Here is an 18,449-nt window from a genome sequence, read left to right as displayed (position 1 = left end):
TCTCTTTGTCTCTGCAATAATTTCACTGCCCCACATGTCTAGCACTCTTCACTTGTGAAAATGCCCTTGGCTGCTGATTTAAGTGCATTTTGGCATGCTCCCCTGGAATGGTTATTGGTTGGATCTGTCTTTGAAGAGTTGCTCCAGGATCTCTAACCGGAATCCACTGATTTACACACACCCCACCAGAGCGCCATCTGCTGTTTCCATGATTGACTTATTTAGTGAAGATCTTATTGTTATCAGATAATTGTTGCAATGAAATGTCCCATGGACCGTGACTATGACAGCAGACAGCTCAACGGAACATTGGTTATGATGCCCAAAAGCAAGAAAAAGGTTTCCAGAAGAAAATGATTACTTTATCCCTAAAATGAAAGGAGCTAAATAATTGTTTTAGTTACTGTTGTCCATGCGAGTTTTGTGGCTTGTGTCTGTTTGAGGTTGTCTTTATGCTATAAAATAATCATATTAACAAATATTCAAATTTGAGAATTACAGTCTTCTGAGAAAACAAATCAAAAATGATGATGACTCATCATGCACTCACAGGCGTTTCCAAACTTCTGTCCAATAAAATGCTAAATTAATGAGAAAGTCCCTCCCATTACTACCTGAGTCTGCTTAGCATTATCAAGTAGCTAATCATGGTTCATGGCTGTGAAGTAAACTTAAAGGGTTAGTTCACCCAAAAATGAAAATTCTGTCATTTCTTACTCACCCTCATGCCGTTCCACACCCGTAAGACCTTCGTTAATCTTCAGAACACAAATTAAGATATTTTAGTTGAAATCCGATAGCTCCGTGAGGCCTCCAATGGAGCAATGACATTTCCTCTCTCAAGATCCATTAATGTACTAAAAACATATTTAAATCAGTTCATGTGAGTACAGTGGTTCAATATTAATATTATAAAGCGACGAGAATATTTTTGGAGCGCCAAAAAAACTAAATAACGACTTATTTAGTGATGGCCGATTTCAAAACAATGCTTCAGGAAGCATCGGAGCACAGATGAATCAGTTTTTTGAATCTGCTGTTCGGAGCGCCAAAGTCATGTGATTTCAGCCGTTGGCAGTTTGACACACGATCTGAATCATGATTCGATACACTGATTCATTTATGCTCCGATGCTTCATGAAGCAGTGTTTTGAAATCGGCCATCACTAAATAAGTCGTTATTTTGTTTTTTTGGCACTCCAAAAATATTCTCGCCGCTTTATAATATTAATATTGAACCACTGTACTCACATGAACCGATTTAAATATGTTTTTAGTACCTTTATGGATCTTGAGAGAGGAAATGTCATTGCTCCCTATAGAGGCCTCACAGAGCCATCGGATTTCAACTAAAATATCTTAATTTGTGTTCTGAAGATTAACGAAGGTCTTACGGGTGTGGAACGGCATGAGGGTAAGTAATAAATGACAGAATTTTCATTTTTGGGTGAACTAACCCTTTAAAGTTTTCAATATCACCCCAACTTCCAGTTTAAATAGGACATACATAAATACAGCAGATAAAGTGAGCCATTTCATGAGTTGTTTAAAAAAAAAAAAAATGTCATCGTTTTACTCACCTTACTGTATGTCGTTCCAAACCTTTATACTATTACTACAAAGATTTGTAGAATTTCCCATTGTAGCACCACCAGAGGTATGTCAAACTCGTTTTTAAGCTTTGCCATTGTCATGTAATGTTTGTTGTAAACAGTGCTAGAGTTTAGGTTAACAATTTAGTTTGTGGACCAATTCTCACTATTAACTAGTTGCTTATTAGCATGCATATTACTAGCATATTGGCTATTTATTAGTACTTGTAAAGCACATATTAATGCTATATTCTGCATTACCATATTCTGCATCCCTTAATCCTACCTCATACCTAAACTTAACTACCTTACTATTAATAAGCAGTAAATTAGGAGTTTGAGGCAAAAGTCATAGTTAATAGTGAATATGTGTAAAGTGTGACTTTAGCTTCTTGGCTTGCTTTGTGATAACCTTAACTATAAAGTCTATTTTAGTGTCTGTTTCTAATGGTGACTAGATTTTAAAGCAGAAATTTGTCATTTCTGCCCCATTATTGTTGCTCAGGATTCTCAGAAATCAATCTTCAAAACGCTCTGCATATTAAGCTGTGAATAGAAGAAAGTATTTTAGCGTAGAAATGCATACACACTTCAGCTCTAAATTATTGTCAGAAGTTTTTTTTTTTATTTATTTTTTTTTTTGCCACATTTGTCAAGTTGTTTTTCCGGAGCTCTGAGAGAACATTTATGTATTTGAGTCATTTAGACATGTGGAGACAAAAGGTGATGGATATCATTCAGGCTTGTGCTTCCTTTCTCACTGTTGTCATGGCACCAGTTAAAGCATCTGCTATTTTGGTTGTAGTTGGTGTTTAAAGGAAATGTGCTGTCTAGCTTAGTGTATGTCTGTGTGTTTGAGAGAGTATGTGTGCACTGTTTAAATTACTTTTCAAAGCTTTCATTAATATCTCATATGGTGTGATCAATCCAGATTGTCAGTTGTCTTCTTTACTAGCAGCTTCGTCCATCTTAAAGTGTGTGTGTGCATGTGTGTGTGTGTGTGTGCAGAAGCAGATGACTCTTAGCTGGTTGAGGAAAACAAACGCCTCTCAGCGTCTCATCAAAGAGCTAATTAGCTCCAGCTCTACTGATATTCTCATTAGCTGATTTATACCCATTAACTGAGATATAGGCATGGGACCATTAGCTTACCAGACACATGCTTCACAGTTTCAAAAGGAGCTTATGGGGAATTGACAGTGGATATGAATAAACACACGCATAGACATCTCACATAATACATAATCGGGTCAATTTGAATAATGGATTTTACCCACAAGGTATATATATATATATATATATATATATATATATATATATATATATATATATATATATATATAAAATTTTGTGTTGATATTGAACATATACATACCTTAATGTGCTCAGCAGTCAGACAGTTGCCTGCTGGGTCTGTGTGTATATTATGAATAAATGAAGATTAATGGCCCCCATCTGATCTCTGTACTGTTTAAATCTTATTTAGGTAATGAAATGCGCCTCAGTCATAAAGCGAGCACTAGACGGTAAGCAAGCCGTTGATTTGCGGCAAAGTAGACATCATGTCCTGACTGTCCACAGCATATTTTCATCAGTATGCACCAGAACCAGGGCTCAATTTGAGGGGGGATGCGGGGGATGGTATCCCTCTTGTTGAAAAAAATGACAAAAAATATCATCTTGTAAAGCCACCATCCCCTTTAGATTAACAGTGTTATGTATTATGTAAAACTTATGTAAACTAAATTTTAAAATTCTCTGTATAGTAATTAACAAACTATAAGTAACAGCGATTGACCAATCAGAACTCAAACAGTTCACTCCTATTACTTATCAATAGGAGAAACTGCAACGTGCAATATAGCGGAATTGTCCCGCCTTCTAAGTAAAAAAAAGCCAATCACTGCAGCTGCCATTAGAAGCTCCGGTTCCCATAGAAACCCGAGACTCACACATAGGACTGCACATGCGCATTGGCTCGTCTAGCCTGAAAAATACGCTTTTTAACGCTATCTGAGCATAAGAAACAACATTTATGGGACAGTTTGTGTCAGATTTTGTTGCTGATTTGAAAAATGTTATTTAATTGTGTTAGCCAAGCAGTTTTTGAGATTTCAGGATTCCCCTGATAGAACTTGGTCTTGGATGCCCAAAATAGCTGCCCGGAGGCGTTGCAAATATGGCCACCGAGTGAACAGACTTTCGTTGAAAGGGACTGTGTCATTACTAACAGTTAGCCTTTGTGACAGTTATTTGTGACTGTATTAGTTAATATTAGTTATTTAAAGAATATTTAAGAATCTATACTGTAGGATCTTCTCTCCCTGACTCCTGTCGTCCTCCACTCATGTGATCAGTGGATAGCAATTTTGGACAAGTGGGCAGCTCTTCCATAATTGCCAGATGGCAGGATGTACTCCAGGACACATTTACTGATAGAAGCTTGCCTGGATTAGGTTTACTCCTCACCTGCATCATAAAGATTTACGGTGTTTGATGGTTGTTATTAGCATAATCTGCTTAATATGCATCAAGGGTGTTGCAGAATCTAGGACGTGTGTTTATTTGAATGTGTTATACAGTGTGTTTACCAGCGCTTTGATGTCCAGGTTCAAATTGGGGGAGATATTTAACAACTGTATCCATGAGTTGATTAAAACTTGTGAAGTGATGTGAACTACATTATGAATTGAAATCTCAGCATTGTTATCCATTCATTGAGATTTATAGTCATCAACAAAAGTTTTTTTTTTTTTGCAAAGCGTTACTTTAGTATGTTTTTATAATTTTTTTCAGTTGAATTTTGTCCATTAATGAGGTTTGATATGACTTGTATCTGTATTTTCCAGAGCATGCCTTCCATTCATTTCTCTATCAACATATAAATGAAGCATAATCAAGCCACTTTCCCTCCTTTTCAGCTGTTCGGCCCTAGTGTCACTGATTTCTTGCTCGCTGAAGCAGCCCAGTTTTGGCCTGTTCGACTCTCCACTCCATATTTGATGGCTCATGCCCAGTCGACAGCAACACGCTGCACTTTGCTTTTTAATCAGCCGGTTGCCGTTGTGCTTTTGTTGTAAAAGTAGCATAAAGAAAGAGTAGCAGTATGTCATTATTAAATTTTAAAAAGTATGAGAAAATCAAGATGTAAATGTATCTAAATGTATTTATAGATATATTTTACATTTCCAAAACTAAATATAAACACTTTTCAACAATGAAACAGGTTGAAAAATGCACAGTATTAAGAATTTATTAACAATATACAATTATGTAAATATTTTTTTCTCAATCTCTCTCTTATCTCTAAACCTAACCCTAACCATTTCCTATAAAATATATGTGGCTCGTGCTGGCAAAATGAGCTGCAGTGAGCATTTTACTGTTATTCTCACATTGTATAATGTGAGAATCATGTATAATTTGTTGGAATCAAAAAATGACTGAGCTATACATCTGTTTGAAGTCAATAGAGTCAGAGGGTTTTCTGAAGGTTTTAACAAAATCAATACTTTAAAGGTGCCATCAAACATTTTTTTACAAGATGTAATATAAGTCTAAGGTGTCCCATGAATGTGTCTGTGAAGTTTCAGCTCAAAATACCCCATAGTTTTTTTTTTTTTTTTTATATTAATTTTTTTAACTGCCTATTTTGGGGCATAATTAGAAATGCGCCGATTCAGGCTGCGGCCCCTTTAATTGCTCGCGCTCTTCGCCCCCTCACGAGCTCTCGACTCTATCATTGCATAAACAAAGTTCACACGGCTAATATAACCCTCAAAATGGATCTTTACAAAGTGTTCGTCATTCATACTGCATGCGTACATCGGATTATGTGAGTATTGTATTTATTTGGATGTTTACATTTGATTCTGAATGAGTTTGATAGTGCTCTGTGGCTAAAGCTAACATTACACACTGTTGGAGAGATTTATAAAGAATGAAGTTGTGTTTATGAATTATACAGACTGCAAGTGTTTAATAATGAAAATAACGACGGCTCTTGTCTCCGTGAATACAGTAATAAACAATGGTAACTTTAACCAAATTTAACAGTACATTAGCAACATGCTAACGAAACATTTAGAAAGTTTACAAATATCACTAAAAATATCATGATATCATGGATCATGTCAGTTATTATTGCTCCATCTGCCATTTTTCGCTATTGTTCTTGCTTGCTTACCTAGTCTGATGATTCAGCTGTGCACAGATCCAGACATTAATACTGGCTGCCCTTGTGTAATGCTTTGAACATGAGCTGGCATATGCAAATATTGGGGGCGTACATATTAATGATCCCGACTGTAACGTAACAGGAGAGAAAAACAGCATTTTTCATGGACAAAGGAAAGGTACTCCTCTCAGAAAATGTACAAATAAATGTACTTTTAGATGTTTAATTGATATTTGGAGCATTGGGATCACCAGACAAGGGCTTAATGAACTCATTTTTGTGAAAACCTTGATTTCGACCAAAAATTCTACATTTTTGACTTGTTTTGCCTGTATAGCTTGAAATTAACCTGTGTGCATTCCGACTCATTTTGCCATATACAGTTTTAAAAAAGTAACTGATAGACAAGTGTAATCACTATCATTTTTTTTTTTTTTTTAAATGGCAGCAAATTTTGAATTTGTATTGAGTGTAGGATTTGAAGGATATGATCACTGCTGATGAAGATGAAGAATGTTGAATTTGTGTAATCATATGGATTCTGCAGATTTGAATTACAGAGCACAAATAATATTGATTACTTGTCATCATTTTATGCTCACAGTATATTCAGAAAACTACAACAAAATAAGTCAAGTCAAGTCACCTTTATTTATATAGCGCTTTTTACAATGTAGATTGTGTCAAAGCAGCTTTACATTAATAACTGGTTCATTATTTTGGCTGCACAGCAGCTCTTAAAGAATAGTGTCAATGCAGGCAAATCAAAGCACTGTTGAATATCAAATGTCAAGTGTCCCCAACTAAGCAAGCCAAAGGTGACAGCGGCAAGGAACCCAAACTCCAACAGGTGACATCAGGTGGCAAACAAGTGGCAAATAGGTGTTAAAATGGAGGGGAAAAAAAACCTTGGGAGAAACCAGGCTTAGTCGGGGGGCCAGTTCCCCTCTGGCGAACAGTGCTTTGTTACGACTCAGGATGCTATCATAAGTCCGATAGGATCACAGCATTCAAAGTATTTAAGTAATGGTTAAATGATTACAGATATTTATTTTAAGGTTTTGAAGTATTCTTGTTTCAAATTATGTGATCCTTAAAACTAGATGGCACTAGAATTCACAGAATGGAATAAAATATTATCATTTCAAATAAAGTAACAGCTTTAAATAAATGTGATCGAATCCCATTGATCATGATTGCAATAGAATCAACCAATTAATTTAATGAATGAAATATTCATAGATAAATAAAGGTACATAAACACTCATGACCAATTCGTTTTACGAATTTTACTAGTATTTTACGAGGTGACTAATTTGTATGAATTTATACAATTTTTGTCTAAACCCTAGTGACGGGTAAGATTAGGGGCAGGGTTAGGGGTAGGTCATTTGTACACATTCATACTAATTTGGCAACTCGTAAAATATGTACGATTTAGCAAAAACATTACGAATTTGTACGAGTGAGGTCGTACGAATTAGCCACCTCTTAAAATACGTACAAATTGCTGTGAGATCGGGTTGAAATATTTGTACGTCTATACATAAATACATAATTGATTTACATTTTATGCTTATGTCAATACGTCAATGTACATTTTAGTGCCTATGCAATATCCGAATACTTGAGCTCATACTTGAGCTTGAGATCATGTTATTAAATTCAGTTAGAATTTAGTTTACATTAAAATACATTTGTGTGAGGCGACTGCGTGTCAGATTTTTTTATGTAGGCTGCACATCCAAAAAGAGCTGAGGACTATTTCTGAATTATTTTCCTAATGTTTTATGCATCAGAAACTCAAGATTGACTAAAAGGTCACCTTAACATAATCGCTAAAGCATTTTAATCACAATCACAATCTACCTGGGGCCTTAAAGAGCAAATAAACTGTTCTGACAAGCATATGACATCAATAAGTTTTTCATCTCCAGAGAGCCATATAGCAACTCAAGAATCATATCCACCTTATTTTGCAACGTGGAAGTAAGCTATTTTCTGTGAATGTCTGAGACTTCTAGCCATAACTAAAAGAAAAATGTCAAACTATTTGCGCTACAAACCAGTGTCAGTGTGTTTATAATTAAACTAATATGGTAAAAAATACCAGTTCACAAAATCAAGAAGCATAACAAGCTGTTTTGTACAGCTAAAAATAACTGAAAGCACCGGAAGCCAAACACATTCAATTACAAATTACAAATTAGCGGATACAGTGAAAAAATGGTTCTTGATAAAAAGGGTACAACAGTTTGTCACTGGGGCAGTACCCTTAAAAGGACAACTTTGTGCCTTATCAAACCCTAAAAGATGCATTTTTGCAATCAATCTTTTTCACAGCCGCACAATCTTAATGCTTTATTGGATTAACTGTGCAGTTTTAGTCTTTGCATTGACTCTTGTCTCTCTCGCTAATTCCAAACGGGTCATTTTCACTGCCTTGTTCATTCCTGAAGGTCATCTGTGGTAAGACACGAAAGACAGAGAGGGAGAAGTTGAATTCAAGACACTGGACGGCCTGTGTGTATGCATGCATTTGTTTTGTGTGCTTCAAGGCCGATTTAAGTGGAGTTTAGAGAGAAAATATTCATGAATTTGCCGTTTGATGTCGGCGGGTATTGTTTAGCTCTTAATACCAGGAGAGGTGCTCTACGCTGACGGTGCTTCCTGTTTGTTATGATTAGAGTTCAGAAGCCTCATGGCCTTTCGCCTCATCTCAGCCAATGTTTTTCCTCCAGGGGGAAAATGAGCATTTGATGTGATGTGAAGATGCCGTTCACTGCATTTTAAGTATCTTTCTGTCATTGGATTTGTGCATCCTTTCATTGATTGCAACAGGACTTTTTTATTGTATTATTTATATATTTTTTGTCATCAAAAAAGGATCAACAAATACAGTCCTTAGGGTCAAACGTGTCTGTTTTACATTCAAATCTCTCTTTTACTAAGCAGATACATGAAATTTTCAAATAATAACCACTTGTCCTCAAAATGCAATCGCTTCAGAAAGAACTTTTTTTTTTTTTTCTGGATTGAATAGATATTTGAATAGCTGCTGTTTGAATTGTATCTTTGGAGATAATTAAATATTAAATTGTTTAGATTTTAAACTTTTTTTTTGTAACACTAATCCTGTTAGGGTTTATTTTAAGCACTTTAAGGCCGTGAAACACCAAAACAACATCAAAGAACTAGTGGCAACGAAAGCCGTTTGTGGTGTCACCTTGCGTCACATGCTTCTGGGCTAAAAAGTTGCGCTTTTCACACATCACACAGACTACAGCCAGTGGCCAACTAGCAGGTACATTCTGTATTGGCAGGTGTCAATAGTGTATATTCGTCATTTAAAAAGGTAAACTGGACTGTAGATATACAAACTGTATACCAAAAAAAGCGCTTGCTTACCATTTTGAATATCAATCATGTTGATCACTTTCTTCATTCCAGACGGCTCATGTCAATATTTGCGTATTGGAATGCACAGGTAAGATGACATAAATTAGTCGAACAGCCAATCAGAGTTTTTTCTCTCGCCAATGACGCCAACACAGACGGACAGCGATTCAACATGCTCAGTTTTCCAAAGAGCCGCTGATGGTGTTCGACTATTTAGAAGTTGATATTTTTTGATACAAGTTTTAGGATTTTTTAAATAGAATATGAAATACATTTTAAAAATCTCAATATTAAATATTTGCTCTGATCTATTTCTAGGTCACTCATCAAATAGGAAATTTAAATTTTATTTTTATTTTTTTAAAAGTTGAGATTTCCTCAAATGATGCTGGATTTTGCACAAAGTTGTATTAATATTTTGTATTAAATTAGAATATTACAAAATAAAAGTCAGAAAAGACTTTTGGACACCATATAGAAAAAAAAACTATAATACTAGCTATAATAAATAAAACATTAAATGAAAGTGCATCCTGACACTCAGATTGTACGGCTCTGGAGCATAGACTGTAAAAAAAAAAAGATGAACGACGTAAGTCGTGACACCGCTTCCTTCCATTGTAATGAACTGAATGTAAAACGCACGACGACGGGCGTTGACATGTTACACAAAAACGTCAGTTTGGAGCCTGGGCATACACAGAAGGAATCGTCATTGGAGCCCGGAGGTGGAGTCGCGGTATCAAATTTCCGCCCAGACGACTGCGTCATCATTGATGTATTTTAAATAGGCTATATAAATTATACGCAATTCAAAATAATAGGCTATTCTGTTTCTAGAACAATAATATTTTTGAAACAGCAAATTCAGTAGATAAACCCAATATAATATGCCACTAGAAACAACTCTAAAATGTCAGAAACGGTCCTGCCATTTTAAATCAAGTTGAACTAGCATTACAGGAGATCGATTGCTGTAGACAGTGCTCTATAATTAATTAGAGTAAGCTATCATTAGTTTTGTCCTGCTAATTATTATTTTATACCCATAAAAATAATTAGTAACTGCCAGATAACGATCACCTGCTTTTTCCCGATATAGCTAACGTTAGGCGTGTTATCTTGGCTAATAACATTTATTAATTAGCTTACAAATCCCACATTTAACGTTACCGAAAAAAGTTCAGTGATCCGTCAGATCCTGTAGGTCGGTTAGTAGAGTTTACTGCTGAACAACTCATTTTGTTGGTGTGAAATAACACAGAAATCGAAAATTAATAGTTAGTTATATATCTTCAATCTCCCCGCGAAGCTCCGACAGTCCTCAGAATAGCTGTCAATTACAAATGTCAACCATGACAACACGCCCCATTTCTATAGCATCAAATTTCTAGTTAAAATCAAACTTATCTCAAAAACGAACAATTGAATATATATCAGCGTGATAACAACTATCTTAAATGACTAAAACCATCTTTCGGAAAATTTTATTTGAAGCGTAATTTATTTTTTTGTTTTGACTTAAGTCCCGTTCGTTTGCATTGAGAGGGCAAGGTTTATGACCTGTACTGCATCCAGCCACCAGGGGGCGATCAAAGAGCCCACAGCTTCACTTTTCAGGATGTATGAGGCACACCCGCTCTGGAGTTAACAATCTAAAATGCTAATAAGAGGTTGTCCTCCAGGACTTTTCCTGTTTTGTTTTGATTTGTTTAAAATTCCCACTTTGAACCTTATATTAAAGCTCCAGCAGGCTAAAAGTTTTGTTCTTTTACCATTACAGGTCACTTTTCACCTTGGAAGACCTCTAAACAGGTAAAACGTATCGTATTCCAGCCTTCTGATTTTAATTAATAAACTAACAATAACCGTGCACTCTCGCTATTGAGTGATTAGGTCATATTACACACTATGCAGCATATGTATGAATAACCATGACTGTAGAGCTTTATTACTAAGCTGAATGCATAATAGATGCTTTATTATATTGTTATAACATATTACCACTAACTGCATTGTACTAAAATACAGTAAGAATGACTAATTTTCTTCACAGACACACCACTACAACACCAAATGCCAGCTATTTTTAAAATATTTGAAAATAAATTAAATGATTTAATAGAGCTAATAATAATTTCTAGGTTAAAAGAAGAAATATAATTTGTTCTATTAAAAAAACAATATTTTTTAGAATCTAGTTTTGCTCGGTTAGAAGCAAAGGTTATGGAAATTCATTGTTAAAAGATGTGGGAACCCTAGTTGAAATAAACACTTAATATGTCATTTTACAACTTAGAACAAACTCTTAACATCACTGCACCTTTACTAATCTTTTCTCACTAACCAGTGCGCTGTGTAATGTGCCACGTAAAACCTTGACCCTCAGCAGCAGTCTGTCTTTGTCATGTCCACTGATTCTGATTCAATATTGTCTGCTTGACCACATCCTAAAGAAAATCTTCCTCAATAAACTCTGAACTATATATATATATATATATATATATATATATATATATATATATATATACACAGTGGGTACGGAAAGCTCCTCTTCTCTTGTATTGAAATCTTTGTTATATTGCAGCCATTTGCTAAAATCATTTAAGTTATTTTTTTTTTTCCTCATTAATGTACACACAGCATCCCATATTGACAGAAAAACACAGAATTGTTGACATTTTTGCAGATTTATTAAAAAAGAAAAACTGAAATATCACATGGTCTTCAGTATTCAGACCCTTTGCTCAGTATTTAGTAGAAGCACCCTTTTGATCTAATACAGCCATGAGTCTTTTTGGGAAAGATGTAACAAGTTTTTCACACCTGGATTTGGGGATCCTCTGCCATTCCTCCTTGCAGATCCTCTCCAGTTCTGTCAGGTTGGATGGTAAACGTTGGTGGACAGCCATTTTTAGGTCTCTCCAGAGATGCTCAATTGGGTTTAAGTCAGGGCTCTGGCTGGGCCATTCAAGAACAGTCACGGAGTTGTTGTGAAGCCAGTCCTTCGTTATTTTAGCTGTGTGCTTAGGGTTATTGCCTTGTTGGAAGGTAAACCTTCGGCCCAGTCTGAGGTCCTGAGCACTCTGGAGAAGGTTTCCGTAGGTCCAGGATATCCCTGTACTTGGCCGCATTCATCTTTCCCTCGATTGCAACCATTCATCCTGTCCCTGCAGCTGAAAAACACCCCCACAGCATGATGCTGCCACCACCATGCTTCACTGTTGGGACTGTATTGGACAGGTGATGAGCAGTGCCTGGTTTTCTCCACACATACCGCTTAGAATTAAGGCCAAAAAGTTCTATCTTGGTCTCATCAGACCAGAGAATCTTATTTCTCACCATCTTGGAGTCCTTCAGGTGTTTTTTAGCAAACTCCATGCGGGCTTTCATGTGTCTTGCACTGAGGAGAGGCTTCCGCCGGGCCACTCTGCCATAAATCCCCGACTGGTGGAGGGCTGCAGTGATGGTTGACTTTCTACAACTTTCTCCCATCTCCCGACTGCATCTCTGGAGCTCAGCCACAGTTATCTTTGGGTTCTTCTTTACCTCTCTCACCAAGGCTCTTCTCCCCCGATAGCTCAGTTTGGCCAGACGGCCAGCTCTAGGAAGGGTTCTGGTCGTCCCAAACGTCTTCCATTTAAGGATTATGGAAGCCACTGTGCTCTTAAGGCCAGAACACACCAAGCCAACACCGACGAACTAGTGGCAACGAAAGCAGACTGCGGGGTTGGCTCATGTCGGCAGCGTCTGTGTCCAAAGTTGCCCTGACACACCAAACCGACGCTAAACAGCCGACGGCCAAGTAGCACGTCCGTTCTGCGTAAGATGAAATGCCTTTCCGTACCAGCAGGCGGCAGAATCTGAATAGCCAATCAGAATGATCAGATGGCCCGACAGACCGACGAGCTCCAACGCCGATTCAACATTTCGAATTGGCCAAAAAAAAGCTGACGAGGACCAACTTCAGCCAACGGTGCAGAACACACTGAGAAAACTTAGTCAGCCGACGAAGAAAAACTGCCCGACGGCCGACCGTGCAGCAGAAATTTTTTTGTAACCTTGGCCAGATTTGTGCCTTGCCACAATTCTGTCTCTGAGCTCTTCAGGCAGTTCCTTTGACCTCATGATTCTCATTTGCTCTGACATGCACTGTGAGCTGTAAGGTCTAATCAAGTATAATCAAACACAGCTGGACTCAAATGAAGGTGTAGAACCATCTCAAGGATGATCAGAAGAAATGGACAGCACCTGAGTTAAATATATGAGTGTCACAGCAAAGAGTCTGAATACTTAGGACCATGTGATATTTCAGTTTTTCTTTTTTAATAAATCTGCAAAAATGTCAACAATTCTGTGTTTTTCTGTCAATATGGGGTGTTGTGTGTACATTAATGAGGGAAAAAAATGAACTTAAATGATTTTAGCAAATGGCTGCAATATAACAAAGAGTGAAAAATTTACTGAATACTTTCCATACCCACTGTGTGTATATATATATATATATATATAAAGTTAATGGAAATTCATTATTAAAAGATGTGGGAACCCTAGTTGAAATATGTCATTTTACACACACGCACACATATATATACTGTACATGATATATGCCTACCCATGCACCCACACATCTATTTATTTTTGGATTGAGAACCCTGCCCTGTCTACTTCATATAACAAAGGCTTGACTGGTCATAAATCGACTGATTTTTCTTCACACTACACAGAGTCTGTGGCGGTGCCTTGAGCTGCTGGCAACTGTACTGTCATTCTTCAACACATATCTTTGTATCTATCTCTAGGGAACAGAACTAGGACAGAGTGAAAGAACCCACTACTGCAGTACAGTAAAGAGCTGCTTGGTCTTAATCATCTGGCTCCCTCCCTAACGCTGGGGTTTAATTAGTCATCATTTGCTTTAAGAATATCTCCACAGCCAGAAAAAGTTTCATTACTCGAAAATGTTAAAGTGGTCCATCTTTTTTCGCAATTATCCATGTCTGAAGTATATTAGCCAATGTTGAGTGTGACGGTTATACGGTCACAGCACTGCATCATTTAATCGATTGAAATTATGAAATGCCAGTAAATTGTACAATGGCTTTTGCTACAGACCGCTCAATGGTTACAGCGGACAAAATAATGCATTTGAGAACCGTCTAACTGAATATAGTGTATAAAGGGATGGGATGATACAGCTGAAATATGTTGATATCTTTCAGTCTTCCGACAATAGTTCTGATATTGATATAATGTTATTCAGAAATGGCTTAGCGGTACCATCATTTTGACCAAACAGGCGTTATTACAAAGTAGATTATCAATTTCTAAATCAAAATTTAAGATACAGTAAAATATAGTTAAAAACTTGCTTTACTAAATGAACTGAGGAAAGGAATATATAGATTTAGTTTAAGAATTTTTTTTTTTTTTTTTTATGCAAATGTTTGAACTCATTAATTTATACAGACCATTTAAAAAGGAACTGATTACAGAAGTGAAATGACCTTCCCAACTATAGTTGCATTTTTGAGGTTTGAATCATGGAGTATATTAAATATTCCTCTCTTCATGCGGTCATACTAATAAATCATTTAGTGCAAACTGTCCAATTTCCACAGAAACTTAATGGCCAAATTAAAAGTACATTTGGTTAATTTTATATAACCAACAAAATATAATCAACTTCATCATAAATGTCTGATATAATGCCCAGCACCAGTATACAATGAATACATACATATTGTACAAAAGAATCTGATAATGGAAATCTGATGTTTATAAACCCCATCTAAACCACATTGTCCAAATACTCTAATATTTGTCCACTCTTTCCTCTTAAAGTGGACTATGTGGCATTCATTATATAGTGAAGGAGTGAACAAGTCAACAGAATGCTTGAGGTGTGTAAAATGCCTTACGTATATATATATATATATATATATATATATATATATATATATATATATATACCCAATATATCATACCCAATATCGGTCTCTTTCCATTTCATCTTTGAATGATTAAACTCATATGACCCATTATCACAGACTCTGACTCAAAGAAGAAGTGTCTGAGCAAATAAAACAAGTTGCCTTAACATAAAATATTTATAATAACCGTATTTTTTATTCATCAAAAACCTGAACCAAGCACAAACCTGAAGTTATATATGAAAAACTGATTTGAACCCTCCCAAAACAGTTTGTCCTTTAGCAGACCTCTAGTGTGATCTACAAAATATTTCTAGTGGATGTTGATTCTTTAAGGGAGCATTTGCCATGAGCAAAAGCCTATTTGCAAGAGTGTGTTTGTCACAGCACTTTGCTCTGGCAATAATAATATCATCTATGAGCTAATATGCGCATGTGCATGAGTTTACTTGGCAGTGACATGTTTTAATCTGTTTGTTCCCAGCTGCATACAGCAGCCCAGGGGCATTTGCCTTCATCCTCTAGAGCTCTACCAGATTAACATGCTAACACAGACCTCCTTTAATAAGCCCTGGCATCTTTCTCATCCTGGCATCTACTTTCTTTCTTTGTTGATTTTTACAATGTCGTCTTCAATTATGCCTTTTGTTTGGCTTTGCTTTTAGGGTGCTTTTACACTAGAGCTTTTGGCATGTACCCATGTCCATTTGTTGTCAAAGTTTGGTTCATTTTGTTAATTTTAAAGCTTTTTTTGGGGGGGGGGGTGATTTACTCACCCTTAAGCCATCCTAGGTGTATATGACTTTCTTATTTCAGTTGAATGCAATCAGAGTTATATTAAATAATGTCCTGGCTCTTCCAAGCTTTATAATGGCAGTGAATAGAGGATGAGATTTTGAAGCCCAAAAAAGGTCAACCATCCATCATAAAAGATACAGTGGGTACGGAAAGTATTCAGACCCCCTTAAATTTTTCACTCTTTGGGCCCTATCTTGCACCCAGCGCAATTGACTTTGTACACCGACGCATGTGTCATTCCTATTTGCACCCGCGCAAAGCGCGCTTTTCCCTCCACAGAAGCACGTCGCTAAACTAGTGAATGAACTTGCGCTCCCTGGGCGGTTCAGCGCAAAAAAGGAGGTGTGTTCAGGTGCATTGCCCGCGCATTGCTATTTTAAGGAGCTGAAAATAGACTGCGCCATAGACCAACTCAAACCTGGTCTAAAGTCAATGGCGCAATATTTTTTTGTTAGAGCGCGTTGGTAGAAACTGCGCCTCTGGGCGCGTCCACAGTGCGCGTTGACTTTGCTTATTACACACAGGGATGCGCATCACACAAACATGCCAAATATTAAAAACAAAAGGATTACAGTGTAAAAGAATATTATTGTGTACATAAATATAAAAATGTAATGATGAATAGTCATTGCGTGGATTAGAATTTGGCTACCTATTTTCAATTCAGCCTATTACTACTTATAATGATGAACGAAATTGGCTAATTAATTGAACAATCGTGCCAATACACACACACACATATATATTAACTGACTCATCGCGTGTACGCCATGTAAATAGCAATCCGCCATGGCGCAAGCGCATCTCGCTCTTAAAGGGAATGGGAGATGACACTCTGATTGGTTTATTTCACGTTACGCCCAAACCACACCTATGAATAATGAAGCTACTTCAGACCAACCCATTTTAGATTTGCGCCGGGCGCAAGAGCCATTTATCCCGCCGGGAAAATAGCAACAGCGCCGAGACCCGCCCACAAAGTTACTTGCGCTTCGCGCTTTGACACTTGCGTTTCAGATCGTTAAAATAGGGCCCTTTGTTATATTGCAGCCATTTGCTAAAATCATTTAAGTTCATTTTTTTTTCCAGATAAATGTACACACAGCACCCCATATTGACAGAAAAACACAGAATTGTTGACATTTTTGCAGATTTATTAAAAAAGAAAAACTGAAATATCACATGGTCCTAAGTATTCAGACCCTTTGCTCAGTATTTAGTAGAAGCACCCTTTTGATCTAATACAGCCATGAATCTTTTTGGGAAAGATGCAGCAAGTTTTTCACACCTGGATTTGGGGATCCTCTGCCATTCCTCCTTGCAGATCCTCTCCAGTTCTGTCAGGTTGGATGGTAAATGTTGGTGGACAGCCATTTTTAGGTCTCTCCAGAGATGCTCAATTGGGTTTAAGTCAGGGCTCTGGCTGAGCCATTCAAGAACAGTCACGGAGTTGTTGTGAAACCAGTCCTTCGTTATTTTAGCTGTGTGCTTAGGGTCATTGTCTTGTTGGAAGGTAAACCTTTAGCCCAGTCTGAGGTCCTGAGCATTCTGGAGAAGGTTTCCGTCCAGGATATCCCTGTACTTGGCCGCATTCATCTTTCCCTCGATTGCAACCAGTCGGCCTGTCCCTGCAGCTGAAAAACACCCCCACAGCATGATGCTGCCACCACCATGCTTCACTGTTGGGACTGTATTGGACAGGTGATGAGCAGTGCCTGGTTTCTCCACACATACCGCTTAGAATTAAGGCCAAAAAGTTCTATCTTGGTCTCATCAGACCAGAGAATCTTATTTCTCACCATCTTGGCAAACTCCATGCGGGCTTTCATGTGTCTTGCACTGAGGAGAGGCTTCCGTCGGGCCATTCTGCCATAAAGCCCCGACTGGTGGAGGGCTGCAGTGATGGTTGACTTTCTACAACTTTCTCCCATCTCCCGACTGCATCTCTGGAGCTCAGCCACAGTGATCTTTGGGTTCTTCTTTACCTCTCTTACCAAGGCTCTTCTCCCCTGATAGCTCAGTTTGGCCGGACGACCAGCTCTAGGAAGGGTTCTGGTCATCCCAAACGTCTTCCATTTAACTGTGCTCTTAGGAACCTTAAGTGCAGCAGAAATTTTTTTGTAACCTTGGCCAGATCTGTGCCTTGCCACAATTCTGTCTCTGAGCTCTTCAGGCAGTTCCTTTGACCTCATGATTCTCATTTGCTCTGACATGCACTGTGAGCTGTAAGGTCTTATATAGACAGGTGTGTGGCCTTCCTAATCAAGTCCAGTCAGTATAATCAAACACAGCTGGACTCAAATGAAGGTGTAGAACCATCTCAAGGATAATCAGAAGAAATGGACAGCACCTGAGTTAAATATATGAGTGTCACAGCAAAGGGTCTGAATACTTAGGACCATGTGATATTTCAGCTTTTCTTTTTTTAATAAATCTGCAAAAATGTCAACAATTCTGTGTTTTTCTGTCAATATGGGGTGCTGTGTGTACATTAATGAGCAAATAGCTGCAATATGACAAAGAGTGAAAAATTTAAGGGGGTCTGAATAC

The 18,449-nt window shown here is 37.4% G+C and overlaps 1 protein-coding gene across 15 annotated transcripts in view; it reads left to right on the top strand.

Annotated features, from left to right (window-relative positions):
• magi2a (membrane associated guanylate kinase, WW and PDZ domain containing 2a) overlaps positions 1-18,449 on the top strand; it is a 287,991-nt gene that overhangs the window by 235,310 nt on the left and 34,232 nt on the right. For 14 of the 15 annotated variants that reach the window (XM_048156798.1, XM_048156796.1, XM_048156797.1 and 11 more), the window contains one exon: positions 10,952-10,983. The exons of the other annotated variant lie outside the window; for it this stretch is intronic. In XM_048156798.1, coding sequence (XP_048012755.1) covers positions 10,952-10,983 — 32 coding nt within the window. The remainder of the gene's footprint in view (positions 1-10,951; positions 10,984-18,449) is intronic. 15 annotated transcript variants of the gene reach the window in all.

The sequence above is a fragment of the Megalobrama amblycephala genome, linkage group LG14 (assembly GCF_018812025.1).
Source record: "Megalobrama amblycephala isolate DHTTF-2021 linkage group LG14, ASM1881202v1, whole genome shotgun sequence".
Classification (NCBI taxonomy): Eukaryota; Metazoa; Chordata; class Actinopteri; order Cypriniformes; family Xenocyprididae; genus Megalobrama; species Megalobrama amblycephala.
Note: the sequence above shows the minus strand (reverse complement) of the source record. Positions and strands in the feature narration are given on the sequence as shown.